Source organism: Sinocyclocheilus anshuiensis, unplaced genomic scaffold (genome assembly GCF_001515605.1).
Source record: "Sinocyclocheilus anshuiensis isolate Anshui unplaced genomic scaffold, SAMN03320099.WGS_v1.1 scaffold36, whole genome shotgun sequence".
Taxonomy (NCBI): domain Eukaryota; kingdom Metazoa; phylum Chordata; class Actinopteri; order Cypriniformes; family Cyprinidae; genus Sinocyclocheilus; species Sinocyclocheilus anshuiensis.
The window spans coordinates 35402-51757 of record NW_015554072.1 but is presented as its reverse complement, the minus strand read 5'-3'; the positions used below and the strand labels follow the sequence as shown (position 1 = coordinate 51757).

The 16356-nt window shown below is 36.9% G+C and overlaps 1 protein-coding gene across 1 annotated transcript in view; it reads left to right on the top strand.

The window, feature by feature from the left end:
- Positions 1 to 1445: 1445 nt before the first annotated feature.
- LOC107668720 (nitric oxide synthase, brain-like) overlaps positions 1446 to 16356 on the top strand; it is a gene marked incomplete at its 3' end in the record, with an annotated part of 49795 nt that continues 34884 nt past the window's right edge. Inside the window, exons 1-4 of the mRNA XM_016460694.1 lie at positions 1446 to 1524; positions 3590 to 4318; positions 7780 to 7906; positions 14915 to 15046. Coding sequence (XP_016316180.1) covers positions 3612 to 4318; positions 7780 to 7906; positions 14915 to 15046 — 966 coding nt within the window. The remainder of the gene's footprint in view (positions 1525 to 3589; positions 4319 to 7779; positions 7907 to 14914; positions 15047 to 16356) is intronic.

The following is a 16356-nucleotide window of genomic DNA, read 5'->3' as shown; positions in this document are numbered from 1 at the left end:
ACACACACACACAGACAGACAGACAGACAGACAGACAGACAGAGAAAACTTTAGAAACTATGACCCAGTGGTTCAACCTCTTATTGAATGAAATCATGACATTGTGTGTTGTGTGGGTGTTTCAAAAATAAAGTTGTACACTCAAGCTATTATTTTGGTAGATTAAACTTCATAATGCAATGTGTATAATTACTGTTCATTATGTATAATTTCTACTAGAGCTTTTAGTATCACGAGGTTAAACGTTTTAGCTCAGTGTTGAAATTATATATTATATTTATTTAATCTATTATAGATTAGAGAGTGTTCTTGTTTTGTGCTGCTTGACCCTGTGATGCAGGAAACCTTTGACACCAATCTTTGAATGTCCACAAAGATAAAGATATTCTTGCTGGCAAATAGCTGGTGTTTACAGCATAATACAGGATTGTGTGGTTTATAATGACCATGGAGCATTTTTTTTTTTTTTTGGATCAATTTAATATTTCCTCTGCTAAGTATAGCCAAACATCCATTTTCAAACGAAAGCCAAATGAAAAATAAACCATGGTTTGATCAACATGATTTTCACATTGCATGTTGATTCCGCATTGATCTCTGACACTGAAACATTGATTTTACTTTTTAATTGAATTTAATATTTGAAAAGGCTGTAACATGCATGAATTGCTCTCTTTTTCAAGTGCAGGGCAAATCATGGAGTGATGTAAAATTTTGTTGCAATATCTGTAACTAGGTGATTTGTTGGCCTATGTATCTCAAACTTTAAAGTAATATTACTATATTTAATAATTCCACAAATAAGTCAATAATATAATCATACCATAAATAATATAACGTACACACTATCAGAGTTGACGCAATAGAAAACATGAATGCATTCAAAATTAGAAATGCAATCAAATTCGAATGAATGAATGAATGAATAAATAAAATTGCAATATGCATAATGCACAGGCTAAAAATGAAAAAAATATATAAAAATTATAACAGAAACTGATATAGTCCTCTAAATGCCTTTTTTTTTTAACTCCACTTTATCTTATGCTTACAGCTGGTTATGTATAATAGTGATTTTTAGACACTGAAACTGATGGTTTTAAAATCCTTCCCGGTTCACCTTGTTTCAAATATAGAAATGTTCATTTCTGCTTTAATTTTAGATGTTTCTACCTATAATCTTGTTTAATATGAAGATGTACAAATATTAGTGTGCAACTATCATTCATTCCCGTAGATGCCAGAGCTTTGGGGTTGTAAAACCCTCCCATTGAGGGAGGCAGAGCGTTGGGAGGGATGGATGACAGAATGACAGCAGTGCGCTCGGAATAAATGCTCGCGTACCGGAGCGGCTGGAGAGCAGAGCTTCTCACGCGCTGCGTGTTTATACAGCGGCTCGCTCAGACATGCCACGCGTCTTCTGAGTGGAACATCAAGAGAAAAGTCTGAACCGTCCATCGGAATACTGGCAAGGGGATAACCACACTGTTTGAGGCGATATTTATAGCCTTTCAAAGTGGAGAGGTAAGTTGCGTTGTTTTTTTTTTACAGTTGAAAGTATATTTTATGATCAACTCCAAATGCTTTGTGAAATACATACTGTATACGATATGGCTTTGTGAAATGGGCATGTGGAGTTACATAGCAGTCATGCTCAGCAGCAACTGTTGTGTCCTGTTGAACGTGCATGCATGGCTGCAGGTCAGTGCTTCTGATAACTCCTGCATAATGCACACGTGTTGTTTTGTGTGTTTTAAAAAAGGAATTTGTGTATGTGAAGTTTTTGCCTAATTTTGAGAATTGTCAACATGAGTTTTAATCTTTCATCATTAAGAAAAGGCAACTTACACTGGTTTGAAGCATGCACTCAATTATTTTAATATCTGTACTTGAGATTTATCTAATCATTTTATTCTAATATGTTACTGATTTCATAATAAATGAATTTATCATTATTAACTATAACATGACCACACAATGTGTGAGCAAAACATCTGTATCTGATAAAGTGGGGAAAAAAATAAAGTGGAAAAAAAATGCTTACTTAAAATGGGGGAAATATTATATCATATGTCTTTTTAAAGCATTCCATTGTTAGAACAATATCAAAAGTTTGACAAATGCATGTCTGTTTGGCAAAGCAGGAGCTATTTCTACCTGATCTGACAGGTAAATTGCTTTTATTGATGAAACCCAATGAGGTCAGGTTGATTCAGTCATATGAAATAATATTTTAAATTAATAACCACTGAAGCACATTTTCACAGTGTAGCCTGCCAGCAAAATGTCAATATGTCTATACAGAATGAGCAATGCGTTCCTTTAAGAGCTTTGACATTCATAGTGCATAATTTTCTCAATGTGATATCAGTGTAATCTATAACAAATGCAGTTTTATTTTATCATTCACATGTAGTTACTCAGCTATTGAATGCAAGTGTATTGTAAACAAGAAGTTAATAGATGATGCTGTGAAATTGAAAGTTATTAGTTGCGCCTTTGCTTATTCTTTATTACAAAACAGTCCCTGCAGTTGTAATGATTCTCTCCATGATTCTAAATCCGAATTAGTAATGTCGCATTTTGACAGAATTGGACAATAGTTGTTCACACGAGGCCATATGCATTTCATTCTGCCAAGAAAGGCGAGATGCAGGAGGACTGTAGATTATAAGTGTTTCTAACATGAACGTTCAGTTGAGACTGAGCATGATGCACATGGAGGAATGCTACTGGCTTGTCAAAAGAAAGAAAAGAGTGAATTGAATTCTACGTTCACAGCTTGTACACTGTGATATGAGTCAACCCTCAATCACTGAAATTATTAAAAAAAAAATACTGTGAAGATTTGAACTGAATGACTTTCTTACAAATAATGACTTGCATTCAAAGTCAAGCAATAATTCATCCAAAAAAAAAATTAAATTTGGTCATTATTTACTCACCCTCATGTCGTTTCAAACTCGTATGCTGTTATTATATTTCTGTGGAACACAATAACAGAATTGGGAAGCATCTTCACAACTTAAAGTATGCTCTGTATTTTGAGTTTTCTGAAGCTGTATGATAGTTTTGTATGAGACATGAAGAATAATGAAGTTTATTCAGATAATCTTTCCCTCCAGTGAGCTTATAATTCAAGAACCTGATCACTGAGTCAGTGATTTAAACCAGATCAGTTTGATTTGTGAACGAATCCTTCTGTCTGATTTGTGATCCAGATCAACGGTTCATTGAAAGAAAAAAAACTGTTCATTAACAAATCAGACTTTAAAGCATTGAATATAGAGCATGAGACGTATGGACTACTTTAAATGCTGTTTTTTGTTCCATGGAAAAATGACAGCATACAAGTTTAGAATGAATTATTTTTGGTCAGTCTGTTCCTTTAAACCAATTTTTTACTACTGACATAGTTAGACTTAATTAATGTTCTGAATATTTCCTTAAATGCCACAGGATGCCATTTGTAGAATTAAAAAGTGAATGTTGCTAGCCTGTATTGTCTTGCATTTCTTCATGTCTTCGCCTGCCGTGGTTGACACATCTGACATGTTGCTCTCCTTTGTCACATTTAACTCAATCGCAGATCTGACGCACAGCAAGACACAATGCAGGAATCTGAGCCCAGCGTGTGTCAGCTGCAGCCCAACATCATCTCAGTGCGCCTCTTCAAAAGAAAGATCGGTGGGCTGGGCTTTCTGGTCAAACAACGTGTGTGCAAGCCGCCCGTCATTGTCTCTGACCTCATCCGGGGCGGGGCAGCGGAGGAATGTGGGCTGGTCCAAGTCGGCGACATCGTCCTGGCCGTGAACAACAAGCCTTTGGTGGACCTGAGCTACGAATGTGCACTCGAGACCCTGAAGAACGTGTCGCCTGAGAGCCATGCCGTCCTCATCCTCCGCGGACCCGAGGGCTTCACCACTTACCTGGAGACCACGCTGAGCAGTGACGGGAAACCCAAAACAGTTCGCATCACCAGGCCTGTTAACCCCACTCAGAGCAGGCCGTGCGATCGATGTTCGCCTCTCAGCCCCAACATGACCAAAGGGCTCCGGGCCATAGAGAACCTGTCCTCTTCCTCTGCTCCCAGGAAAGAACCACGGGAGAGCAAACCCCTAATTCCCCTGCTCACCCAGGACTCTCTGCTTAGAGAAGGAGGCCATTCAGCCCTCCTCCTTAACGGGGTGGAAGAGAACAACGACCTGCTGAAGGAGATAGAGCCAGTGCTGAAGCTCATCAAGAACAGCAAAAAAGAAATCAATGGAGAAGGTCAGAGAGTCATAGAGAGGAAGGATGTTGAAGTGCAGGTGGAGAGGTGAGTGATGTCTTATTATTTTTTTGCAGATTAAAAAAACATACCAATACATACATCTCTCTGCAGTTTCCAACTGTGTCGCCAACAGTGTTTATTCATTTCACACTAATTATGAATGCAAGGGCAAATTATCAGTTAATAAAGACTTATTTTTGCATATTTTTTTCCACAATAGTATGTTATTAACTCAGAAGGCTTTTACCATAGTGCATGATTTGTAAACTAATATTTTTGACATTTGCATCACATAACCAGCTCCATTTGTATGCCTTTTCTAATATGGTAAACTTGCTCGGTATCTCACCTAGTACAGCATAATACTTGCGATGTGGAACGTTTAGGTATGGGTCCCGTGAAATACGAGTCATGATAAATAGCTAAAATGGCATGGTTGCTTCAGCAAATGGGTTTTTATCACACATTTGTGACCCTGGAGCACAAAACCAGTCTTAAGTCGCTGGGGTATATTTGTAGCAATAGCCAAAAATACATTGTATGGGTCAAAATTATTGATTTTTCTTTTATGCCAAAAATCATTAGGATATTGAGTAAAGATCATGTTCCATGAAGATATTTTGTAAATTTCCTACTGTAAATATATTACAACTTAATTTATGATTAGTAATATGCATTGCTTTGAACTTCGTTTGGACAACTTTAAAGGCGATTTTCTCAATATGTTGATTTTTTTGCACCCTCAGATTCCAGATTTTCAAATAGGTGTATCTCTGCCAAAAGTTGTCCTATCATAACAAATGCCACCATACATCAACGGAAAGCTTATTTATTTCAGATGATGTATAAATCTCAATTTCGAAAAATTGACCTATGACTGGTTTTGTGGTCCAGGGTCACATTTGGTCTTCTTAAAACTAGCGGTTAGGGTAGGGTTTCAGTGGGTGATATGTTACTTTCAAATGCGATAGACCCTGATAGCTCCATTTATTGGACATTTAGTTTCCAAACTCAACTTCCAAACTTAATGTTGTAAACAACAGACAAATCAAGAAGACATCCAGTTCTTAGAATTAGTATACCTTTTAATATAAAAGAAACCCGTGTATGTGCTCCAAGTGCAAATATGATGTTGATGATCAAAATAGTACAATACAGTCTAATGTATAGTATACTCAACATATACTCAACTCATAGTATAGTCTCTAATGTATAGTCTCCCGAAAAAGTCTTTACTACAAACAAATCTGTTAAATATTGCCGCCACTATTGTGGATTAACTATCTAAAGTCTGTGTGACAACTAGCCCTAGTCTGTCTCGCCTATTCATTTATTTGGGAATATGATTTACGAATCACTCGGCAGAGAATATAGACATATTCACACAATATTCATGCTTCAAAAAAAATATTTTCTGAGAAAGGTCAGTTTACTAAATGCATTTTCTTTTTGATGAGTGAATTTTGTGTTTATTTGGTAAACTGTCAGTGAGTGAATCTGGGAGTTTATTCAATTCAGTCTTTGAGATTACTCTTGCGTTGAATGTTCATAGTACGCTTTAGTGATCAGGAAATACTGACAGGCAGTGTGAGAAGCTACCAGCAACATTAATAAGAGAATGGATAAATATAGACATGAATATTATTGTCATTTTGTGATCATACCCCAGTTTTCACAGTACACCATTTGATCTAATTCATTCTATTTGTTATAGCCTAACCACTGTAGTGTTTTCATAATAAACATAAACTAGTATTGTCATATTGTTTAACTGAATGAGACTGCCATCTTCAGAACTGTGAAGATCAAATAAATGTCCTCTCTTTAAAAGCCTCATTAAACAAAACTGGTTAGTTGTAATCCTTGTGGTTCATGAACAGCAGCTGTCCACATTTTTATGTGCTTAAAGTCTCCATGAAATCAAAATTAAAGTTTTTTGGGTGTTAGTATCAATACGTTAGTCTTAAGCTTATATATATAAGGCAATGTGCTCCAAAACAGTGACAACATTCGCATTTAGAAGATATAAGCATTCAAAGCTTTCAGTTCGTCACTTCCGCCAAAACGGCTCAACGATTTTTTTTGACGTCACATCGTACTTCAGCTTCTCATCAAACTTTCTGTCCAATCAAATGCTCTCTAGAATCCGAAGCGCCCGCCCCCTACACTATAAAATAGACGCTGAAGCTGCGGCTGAAATCGGTCACTTGTCCACAGAATTAGTATTTTCTGTACAGTGAATGGCACGTAGTGCACTATATAGGGGACAGGGAACAATTCAAACAGTGTAAATATGCTTTCCATTGAGGAAGAAAAGAAGTCTGGTTTCCTGCTGTGTCACGCTAACCACCGCACCACACACACACTCTGCTCCGGTCCAGAGACATGATAGCATGGAGCGGATCACATGCGTGAGTCGGGGCAGACAACAAAATGTATCGGAGCTATTTGAATTCTACACAGAATGCTATATTTTATAGCAATATGGATGAGATTGTGACTGGCATACCCTGTCAAATGCGGCTTTACGGAGCTCAACGGCTCTGAACGGCTCTAGCTCAAGCTGTGATATAAACGAACTCTATTGGCTATTTTTAAAAGGGGCGGGGCTGCTTGATATGTCCCACCCTGTCTTCCTGTTTCAGTTAAAATGACGTCAACACATAGAGTAACGCTGCGTGTTTCTAAGCATTGCAGGGGACCTTTAAAGGTGAAGTGTGTATAAATACTGACTCTTTCCAAACAGGTATCCAGAACACTTCCCTCCTTTTTTCCATTGGTCAGTTAAACAAATAGTCCTGCCCCAAACTCACACCATTGGTTGACTTATTATTGCTGTTGTCGGCCAAGTCTGGATGTTAAAACAAACAGAGCAGTGATTAGAAATTGCCTCAGAGTGTGTTATCATGTGAAAAAGTGCACACCTCACCAGATTTCTTTTCTATATTTGAAAAACTAAAATTAGGCTTGGAATATTATTCTGACTGGTGAGCAGAGATGGCAGCGTTTCATCTAAAACAAATCGTGCTTCTCTCACTCTTCTCACATTTGTGATGAATGTGTTACTATAAGTCCCATCAACATCAGTTCTATAAGTGCTTGTTTACACTTTTTAATTACACATTATACTTCGGATAGCATGGTTTATTGTTTGAGTGTCTGGGCACTCGCTAAATCTGATTATGGAATAACTTGAGTATGTATGGATTTGAGGCAATTTACCATTTCATTTAAAAGACGAAATGCACATTGGTAGCCTTGAGACATGAATGTTTTAGAGAAATTCAAGTTAAGCTCTACGGATGGCACATGTCTGAGATATGTTGTTAATTATTATTTTTTTTACTAATTCCTTCAGTTTATTAATATAAATGTAAAAAGTGTGGAAAGTATTAGACTTACAGTAGACAAAAAATAATAGAATTGAATGTGTTTTAGTCATTGTACATACATCCAAATTTCTGGCTGATGTTTGAGCTGTGAGCTGAACTGTTTGTGACTTTCAGAGACCTTGGTGTGGGAAATGGACAGAACGCCCAGCTGGCGTCGGATAATGACAGAGTGTTTGATGACCTCTGGAGAAAGGACAACATGCCTACAGTGCTTAACAACCCTTACTCAGAGAGTGACAAGGTAAACTACAGTCTTAATGGCTTTACATGTGGCTTTGAAGGACTGTGAGTGAGTCAGTAATCTAGCATTTCTTTTTTAACGGTGCAAGTATAGAAATATAGAAGCTGTACTTACTGTTAATATGGCAGGATCTACTTGACAGCAGGCTTTTTATTCTCTATTTCTTTAGAAGAACTGTACCGAACTGTAAATTGTACTTGGGATTTAAAGCAGTAGTTCTCATGGATCATGAAAATCAGGGTAAAACTATGCTAACTACTACTAATAAAATGCAACTAAATGTATGGGTGTTTATATATGAAAATTGAAATGAAAAACCAAAATAGAAATGTTTTCAACATTGATAATGTTTCTTGAACAGCAAATCAGCATATTAGAATGATTTCTGAAGGATCATGTGACACTGAAGACTGGAGTAATGATGCTCAAAACTCAGCTTTACCATCACAGGAATCAATTACATTTTAAAATATATTCAAATTGAATTTTTTTTTATTTTTAATTATTATAATATTTTACAATATAATTTTAAAGCATTTTAATCAAATAAATGCAGCACTGATGAGCATAAGAGATTTTTTTTTAAAACATCTTATCAACCTCAAACTTTTGAATGGAAGTGAACTTATCACAGAAAATCAAAGTAAATTACACTTCTGCTGTGGATTAATTACAAAACAATTTTTTTGTACAGCCTCATATGATTTTAACAATTTTGGATATTGTTTGTGCAATTCATGGTAATGTTAAAGGGTTAGTTCACCCAAAAATTAAAATTCTGTGATTAATTACTCACCCTCGTGTTGTTCCAAACCCGTAAGACCTTTGTTTATCTTCGGAACACAATTTAAGATATTTTTGATTAAATATGAGGGCTCTCTGACCTCTCTGACAGCAAGGTAACTACCACGTTCAAGGTCCAGAAAAGTACCAAGATGATCGACAAAGTAGTCCGTGTGACATCAGAGGTTCAACTGTAAAGTTCTGAAGCTACGAGAATACTTTTTTGCGCAAAGAAAACAAAAATAACGACTTTATTCCACATTTTCGTCTCTACTGCGTCACTTTGGACGCGCGTTCACAACAGTATCAGTTGTAATGTATGATGACAGTAATGACTTCATCACGCCGGATCTGGATCAGCGCCGGCGCCGCCACACGCTCGTACTTTGTACTGTCGTGAATGCGCGTCCAAAGTGGCGCAACAACACGAGGGTGAGTAATTAATGACAGAATTTTCATTTTTGGGTGAACTAACCCTTTAATGAATTTTAATGTTTGGCTATATTAACCATTTTTGTTTAGTTTTGTACAATATCTGCATTGAGATATCCCATGTAAAATCTGGGTCCTGAAGCAGAACCAGTTGAGAACCACTGATTCTAACAACCTAGAAACAAAGCAAAGCAAAACAAAACAAAAAAACAACAAAAAAATGCTGACTGATCTGAAGAACCTATAATGTAGCTTTAAGCATGTTTTCCAAATAACCATATAGAAAACATGAGAAATGAACCATATAATTCAGCAAAGAAGCTTTATTTGAGTGGTTTTAAAACTCGAACCATATATATATAAAAAAAAAATAATAATAAATAAATAAATAAAATACAAAGCACACCTACAAATAAAATGATCTTTAAAATAAGATTTAAGTGGATTCTGCATGTCAAGTAGTTCAGCTTGCAAGTAACCATATGAAAGCTTCTCTCTAGTGCCCGTCACATGGTCTTTTCTGTACCTGCCAGCTCAGTGCTGGTGTAGCATGTGTTTCTACAGTCCTGGTTGTGGGGGTAGCAGTGCTTACAATTCACATCAGCACATGACTCTCATCTGGCCTCTTATGACGCATTATCCCTCTGAAAGAAACCGGATGGATGGAGGCGATCCAAGAAAGCAGAGGAATGAATGGATGCAGCTGTGTGGTCCAAGACGGAGTTGTTCTCTTTTTCTCTTTCTATGCTTAACGTAATACAGTGTCTGCTGGATGATTAATCATCAGTGAGTAAGACGAGGAGGGGGTGAGTGAGAGAGTACAAGAGAAACAGAAAGACAAGAACATGGGACCAAGGCAGCATGTAATTGTTGTGCTCAATGTCTGACACTATGTGTGACAGAAAGATGCAATGACTGTTGAGATGATATATGATTATATATATATATATATATAACCTTTACAGCATGTCCTAATCAGGCAACAAGTTTCCAGCAACAACTAATTTTTCTTTCTGCAATAAGTGCAAAACTGCTGCACAATCACAGCAAATCAGATGTCATCTAATGTATAATATAGTTGTGGGCGGGGTTACTTGTGTAAAATTTGTGATCAACAACATTCACATTGAAGATATAGCTTTAATTTTCATAAATTATGCATTATACATATTTTTTAAAAGTGCTTACACACTACAGCTTTTGGAGTAGAGCCGAGTCCGTAGATGTGCACCAGTGAATCGCATCCAAGTCTGCTTGCAAAAGGTGGTTTGGGATATTGTTAGCAGTTTGTATGATTTATATTGAAGACCGTTTCTACCACAAAATAAAAAAGGTAATTGTGACTTTTCATCTCACCATTTTGACTTTTCTCACAGTTTTTAGAAAAATGCCAGAATTGTGAGATATAAACTCACAATTCTTAGAAGAAAAGTCAGAACGGTGAGATATAAACTTGAAATTGCGAGAATTGCAAGATTTAAACTCAAGAGAAAACGCAGAATTGTGAGATATAAACAATTATGAGATGTAAACTTGGAATTGCGAGGAAAAGGTACGAATTCTGAGTTTATATCTGACAGTTCTGTGTTTATATGTCGCAAATTCTGAGAAAAAGTCAGAACTGTGAGATAAAAAGTCGCAATTACCTTTTTTACTTTTTTTTCCATGGTGGAAATGGGCTCAGTCTCAAATGGTCAAACTACTTTTCAGTCATCAACCTTCAGTAAGTATGAAAACAATAGGAAAACAAAGCCAAAACCCAGTCATATTAAGTCAAGTCAAGTCAAGTCACCTTTATTTATATAGCGCTTTTAACAATACAGATTGTGTCAAAGCAACTGAACAGCATTAATTAGGAAAATAGTGTGTCGATAATGCAAAATGACAATAGTAAACACTAATTTTTCAGTTAAAGACAGTTCATCATTGAATTCAGTGATGTCAACATCCAACTCAGTTTAAATAGTATCTTTGCAATCAAGTCAACGGTATCGCTGGAAATGAAGTGTCCCCAACTAAGCAAGCCAGAGGCGATTTAGAAATCCTGGTCAGGGCATGTCTGGGAAAAAACAGGATGTGTGGTCACCCTAGATTCACCTCGTAGTTGATTGGCTTGGTTCATGGCTTTTAATAAGACTTTTTAAAAATATTTACGAAAACGTAATGGAAAAATACTTTGTTGCTGCAATGTGGGTGAGCACTAATGCACTATATCTAAAAAAGAAACATGCATGGATACACACTACCAAAAATCCCATTAATTGGACATTGTGTACCACCCAGGCACTTATACATACTATAATAACACTATGATGCACATTTAAATGTGTAAGTGTTATTTCAGTCACATTGACCTTAAATGGCCAGCCAGATATGACATTATCTGCAAAGGCTAAGAAATAACACATTCCCTTGCACCTTCAAATCTCCACTTCAGTCTGACAGTTTGAGACCTTGGCTGCTCTATAATAACACGTTATAACAGAAGTATATGTTGACATTTTAGCACTTTTAGCATATTCTCACTAACACACATTGGTGGTTAATGAATTTGCTGGAGCATGCCCAGAATATTGTCGACATGCTGTAATATACACATAATATTCTTGCTGAGATGATAAGTGAGTGTTCAATAGCTTGCTTTAGACAATGTTAAACTTGTTTTATATGTTCTATGTCGAGCTGTAAATGGAACAGCTTGCTTTTTTTAAGAAGTGTCCATACTTTGGAAAACTAACCTTGCTGACACGAGAGAGAATGCATGCTTTAGTGATAGCAAACCCAGTAAAGCAACACAGGTGCGATGATTTGAAATGTTTGAGATGATAATAACCTTTCAGTCTGCCTGATGGGGTTGAGGTTTTTTAGAAATGTGCTGAGTTTTCCAAGGCTAACAGCAGCGCCCTGCATAATTTAAGCTCTAATAAGTCTCGCTCACCCAGTGGTGCGAAACAGTCGGACAGATGAGCTGCTAACATCATTAAACAAAGCAATACTATTTTACCATCTACATGCTAATGTCAATACAGCATTCCAGTATTTCAAAAATATGTGATTTAATAATTATGATGCTAAATGCATATTCACCATTAGCTATTGTGTATATCACTGCACAGCACCCATAAAATAACACTGTTATTATTTACCATGACACTTGATCATCTAAAAACTTAAAGAGATAGTTCACTCAAAAATGAAAATTAGCCCATGATCTACTCACCCTCAGGGCATCCTAGGCGTATCTGACATTCCTCTTTCAGACGAACACAATCACAGTTATATTTACAATTGTCCTGGCTCTGTATAAGCTGTATAATGGCAGTGAATGGTGCCCCTGTTTTTGAAGCCTAAAAAACTGCATCCATCCATCATAAAACTACTCCACACGGCTCTGGGGTGTTAATAAAGGCCTTCTGAAGTGAAACGATGCGTTAGTGTAAGAAAAATATCGATTTTTAAATATTTATTAACTAATCTTCAGCTCTGGTAGCTCAAGCAGGCGTGTTCACGACAAGGCGTTCGAGCGTATGACGTAGGCGTAGCGGAAGGCGCAACGTAAACTCCGGGCAGAGAAAGTGCATTCACGCTATGTAGTAATTACCGTGATTACGAGATACCAACTTGTAAAAAGCGTTCACGACCTCTTAGAACTCGTAATTACAACTTGTTAACTGGGAGTTTTCTGAGAGCTACAACGTGTACCACCTGACCACCTCTGATTCATTAAATATATTTATATATAATACAAATTATATAATTATTTTTATTATAAATGAATATAAATATATAAATATATGTACATATTTTCAAAATATATACTGTATGTGTGTGTGTATTTATATACATAATAAATATACACAGCACACACACATATATTATGTAAACAGAAACTTTTATTTTGGATGCGATTAAACGCGATTAATCGTTGCCCAGCACTAATTCATATGATTGGTGATGTATTTATGTAGGATAGATAGATAGATAGATAGATAGATAGATAGATAGATAGATCAGTTTATGTCAGTTTATGTTACATAAAACTTTTTTGAAAATTGTGGGTTGTTATGACATGATCTATGATCTTTACACAGTGTGTTCCAGTGTAAAGACTAAGTTTATCCCTCACAGCCTCATTTTCTTCCATGTTAAATTCAATTTGTGTCTAATCGGATTAAGATCTATAGACTTAGCAATCATTTAGTAATTCCACTCCAACACCGTAGGAACTCCCTGGCAACTGTAAAAAATAAATAAAATAAAACAATCAAATCCTAGCAATGTTCTAGCAACCATCTAGCCATATTAAATAAATAAAGCCAAAATTAGGTATTTATGCAGACAATTTCCATGACATCCAAAGATTAGTCATTCCGGAATGTTTTATTTATTAGCAGCTTGTGAAAATGAGTTTATCAAATCAGCTCGTGTTACTCTATTACATAATAAAGCTTGTGTTGTTAATACAGCTGTGGTGAGAAGGATGAGACCTAGACAAAGCAGTTTCCCCTGCAGTTCCTGTTGTCGAGCACTAAGCTGAATAAAGAGGTGCAGCAGTGAAGGTGGGCTCTGGTGGGCTGTGAATGCTGTGTGAGTGTATCAAGTGCTTGTTTCTGAAGCGCTTTGGTGTGGGTAAGTGGTCTCCCAAGTGTCGATGATGTTGCAGATTATTCCACCCCGTTCATACACGTGGTTGTGTGTGTGTCAGTTGTTGCCCGGGGTGAAGCTGTCATGTACACAGAATCCTTACAAAACCCTTTCAGTTGAAGTTTGCTTTTTCAGTTTTACACCTTTTCTTTCGCACAGCCTTCCTGTCGCAGAGTACACTCGTATATGTAAGGTGTATCATATCTGCTTTTTGTCCTCACATTTCACTTGTGACAAGATGGTTCTTCTCATCCCTTCTGCCTCAGATGTCTCACATCCGTGAGTGCGGCATATTCCTTGCCAGCCGAGTACAGCGTGGCGGCTTTGAGATAATAATCGTGTACGTTGCATGTGTTGTGTAGCCAGAGACAGAGAAGGACTGATCTGTCTTCTGAGGAGAATCAAATCGATTGAGGAGAAGGACGCCCACTATTCTTCTAGGGGACAGCGAACATAATGGGCCAAGGCTGATATTGAAGTTTGCATTCATACCATCAGAAACCACTACAATTATGCAAGTGATGTGGTGCAGAAACTGTCGGCCTGTGAACTGGGTCTTCATAAGGAATCTAATGACTGCTAGATTGATTTCCATTGGATTAATGATGTCATCTTCTGATACATTTATACATGTAGCAAATTACAGTCATCTTTTGAATGGCAAGTCAATGAGAGTATTCTATTCTCTTTGAAAAATCAAAGCTCAATTAGAATTTAGCTTAATAGCGCTGATTATCCCATTGATGCCTTTTGAGTAGGTGATTTCATTCCTTTACCTGCTGGTTGTGAAAATAGCTACATAAGAATAAAGAACTTTGCAAAGAATGTTCATTGCTGTCAAATATCATTTATCTTCACACAGATTCTTGGGGATTCTTAGAAACTAGAAAAGGTTCTTTTGGGTAACCAAAAATGGTTCTTATGTAATTACTGCGAAAAACCCCTTTGGAGCCCTTTGGAGCCTTTATTTTTAAGAGGTTAAATGTGTTGATAACCAAAATGTTCTCTTAACATTTTCTTGGAATTTGTTGTGAGTATTGTTCTTGGTATTAGTGTACAGGGAGTCATTTTGGATAAAAGTGTTTCCTAACAGGCAAGTTAACAGAGGCAAGTTGCTAATAATAAGTTGTAATGTTTGTTCCTCCACAGCCGCATGGGAGAGTTTCCCCCACTAAGACTGTGCAGAATGAAAGTCCCACCAAATGTCCCAGATTCATGAAAGTGAAGAACTGGGAAACTGGAGCTTTATACAATGATACTCTACATCTCAGCTCCAGCAAGGTACGTTTGATGTTGATCCACTTGTATGTATGAACTACATTTAGTTGAGCATATAAAGAAATAACATCTTTGCCATTACTGACACAGCAGAGCCCTTACAAAAAAGTACCGTAACGGTATCATGGTAAAGTGGTAATACCATTTGGTTTGTGCACCATTCAGAACTGAATTTAAAAATGCCTTTAAAATTTGTGGTTATACTTTACATTAAGTTTTCATTTCATATTATGCTCTAAAAATATATTTTTTGAAGTTTTACGTAAAGATTATTGAGTATGCTTTACAAGAAAATACTATATCAGCTTTTGATGCTTCAAAAATTCTTAATTCAGTGTGTTACTTGCCATTTCTTTGCAATTATGTATGAAATTTACTAGCAATTTGAGTGCAAATCATTTCATTACTACACCATTTTATCAGTGTAATGTTAGTAAACATGAACTAACAGAAACTAATTCTCCAACATAATTTATTGATCTTGTTTTATCTGTTTACATTTGTTGATGCACCATTACTATGAACCGACAATGAGCAATTGTATTTTTATTGACTGACATTAAAGGGGTCACATGATGTTGCTAAAAAGAACATTATTTGGTGTAATGAAATGTGTTTATGTTAAGGTTATGGTTATGTTAAGGTTAAAAAAACACATTATTTTCCACATACTGTACATTATTGTTTCTCCTCTATGCCCCGCCTTTCTGAAACACGTCGATTTTTAAAAAGCTCATCGGTCTGAAAAGCGAGGTGTGCTCTGATTGGCCAGCTATCCAGTGCGTTGTGATTGGCCGAATAACTCAAGCATGTGACGGAAATGTTACGCCCCTTACCATATTGTGATGCACTGTCCGGCCGGAGCGACGAGACAAAAACATTAAAACCCATTATAAACGAGGCATTTGTTGCATCTAGTGGGGACATAATTACACATTATAATGACTTATACTATAATATGTCTTTTTACGCGTTGCATTGCATCGCGCCACGTAAACATAAAACCATGTCTGCATTTGTGATCGGAGAAATGACAAACAACAAGCGCTACTCTACACTGCTCAAAACGAGTGAGCGGCGGTGGGCGGGCTTGCGGCAACCACATGTGACGACCCCGGGCTGGACACCGCTTCGTCCACGGTAAAAGCCGATCCGGCGATTCACAGCGCGAAGTTGATGTATTTCCTTAGTGACCAGCATGGATCAGCTCTAGGCATGACGAAGCGGATATCGTCCTCTTTTGGAAGGCCAAACAAAGTAGTTTCGCTTTCACAACGAAACACACAGCGTCACACACGGCGGCCTAGAGTGAG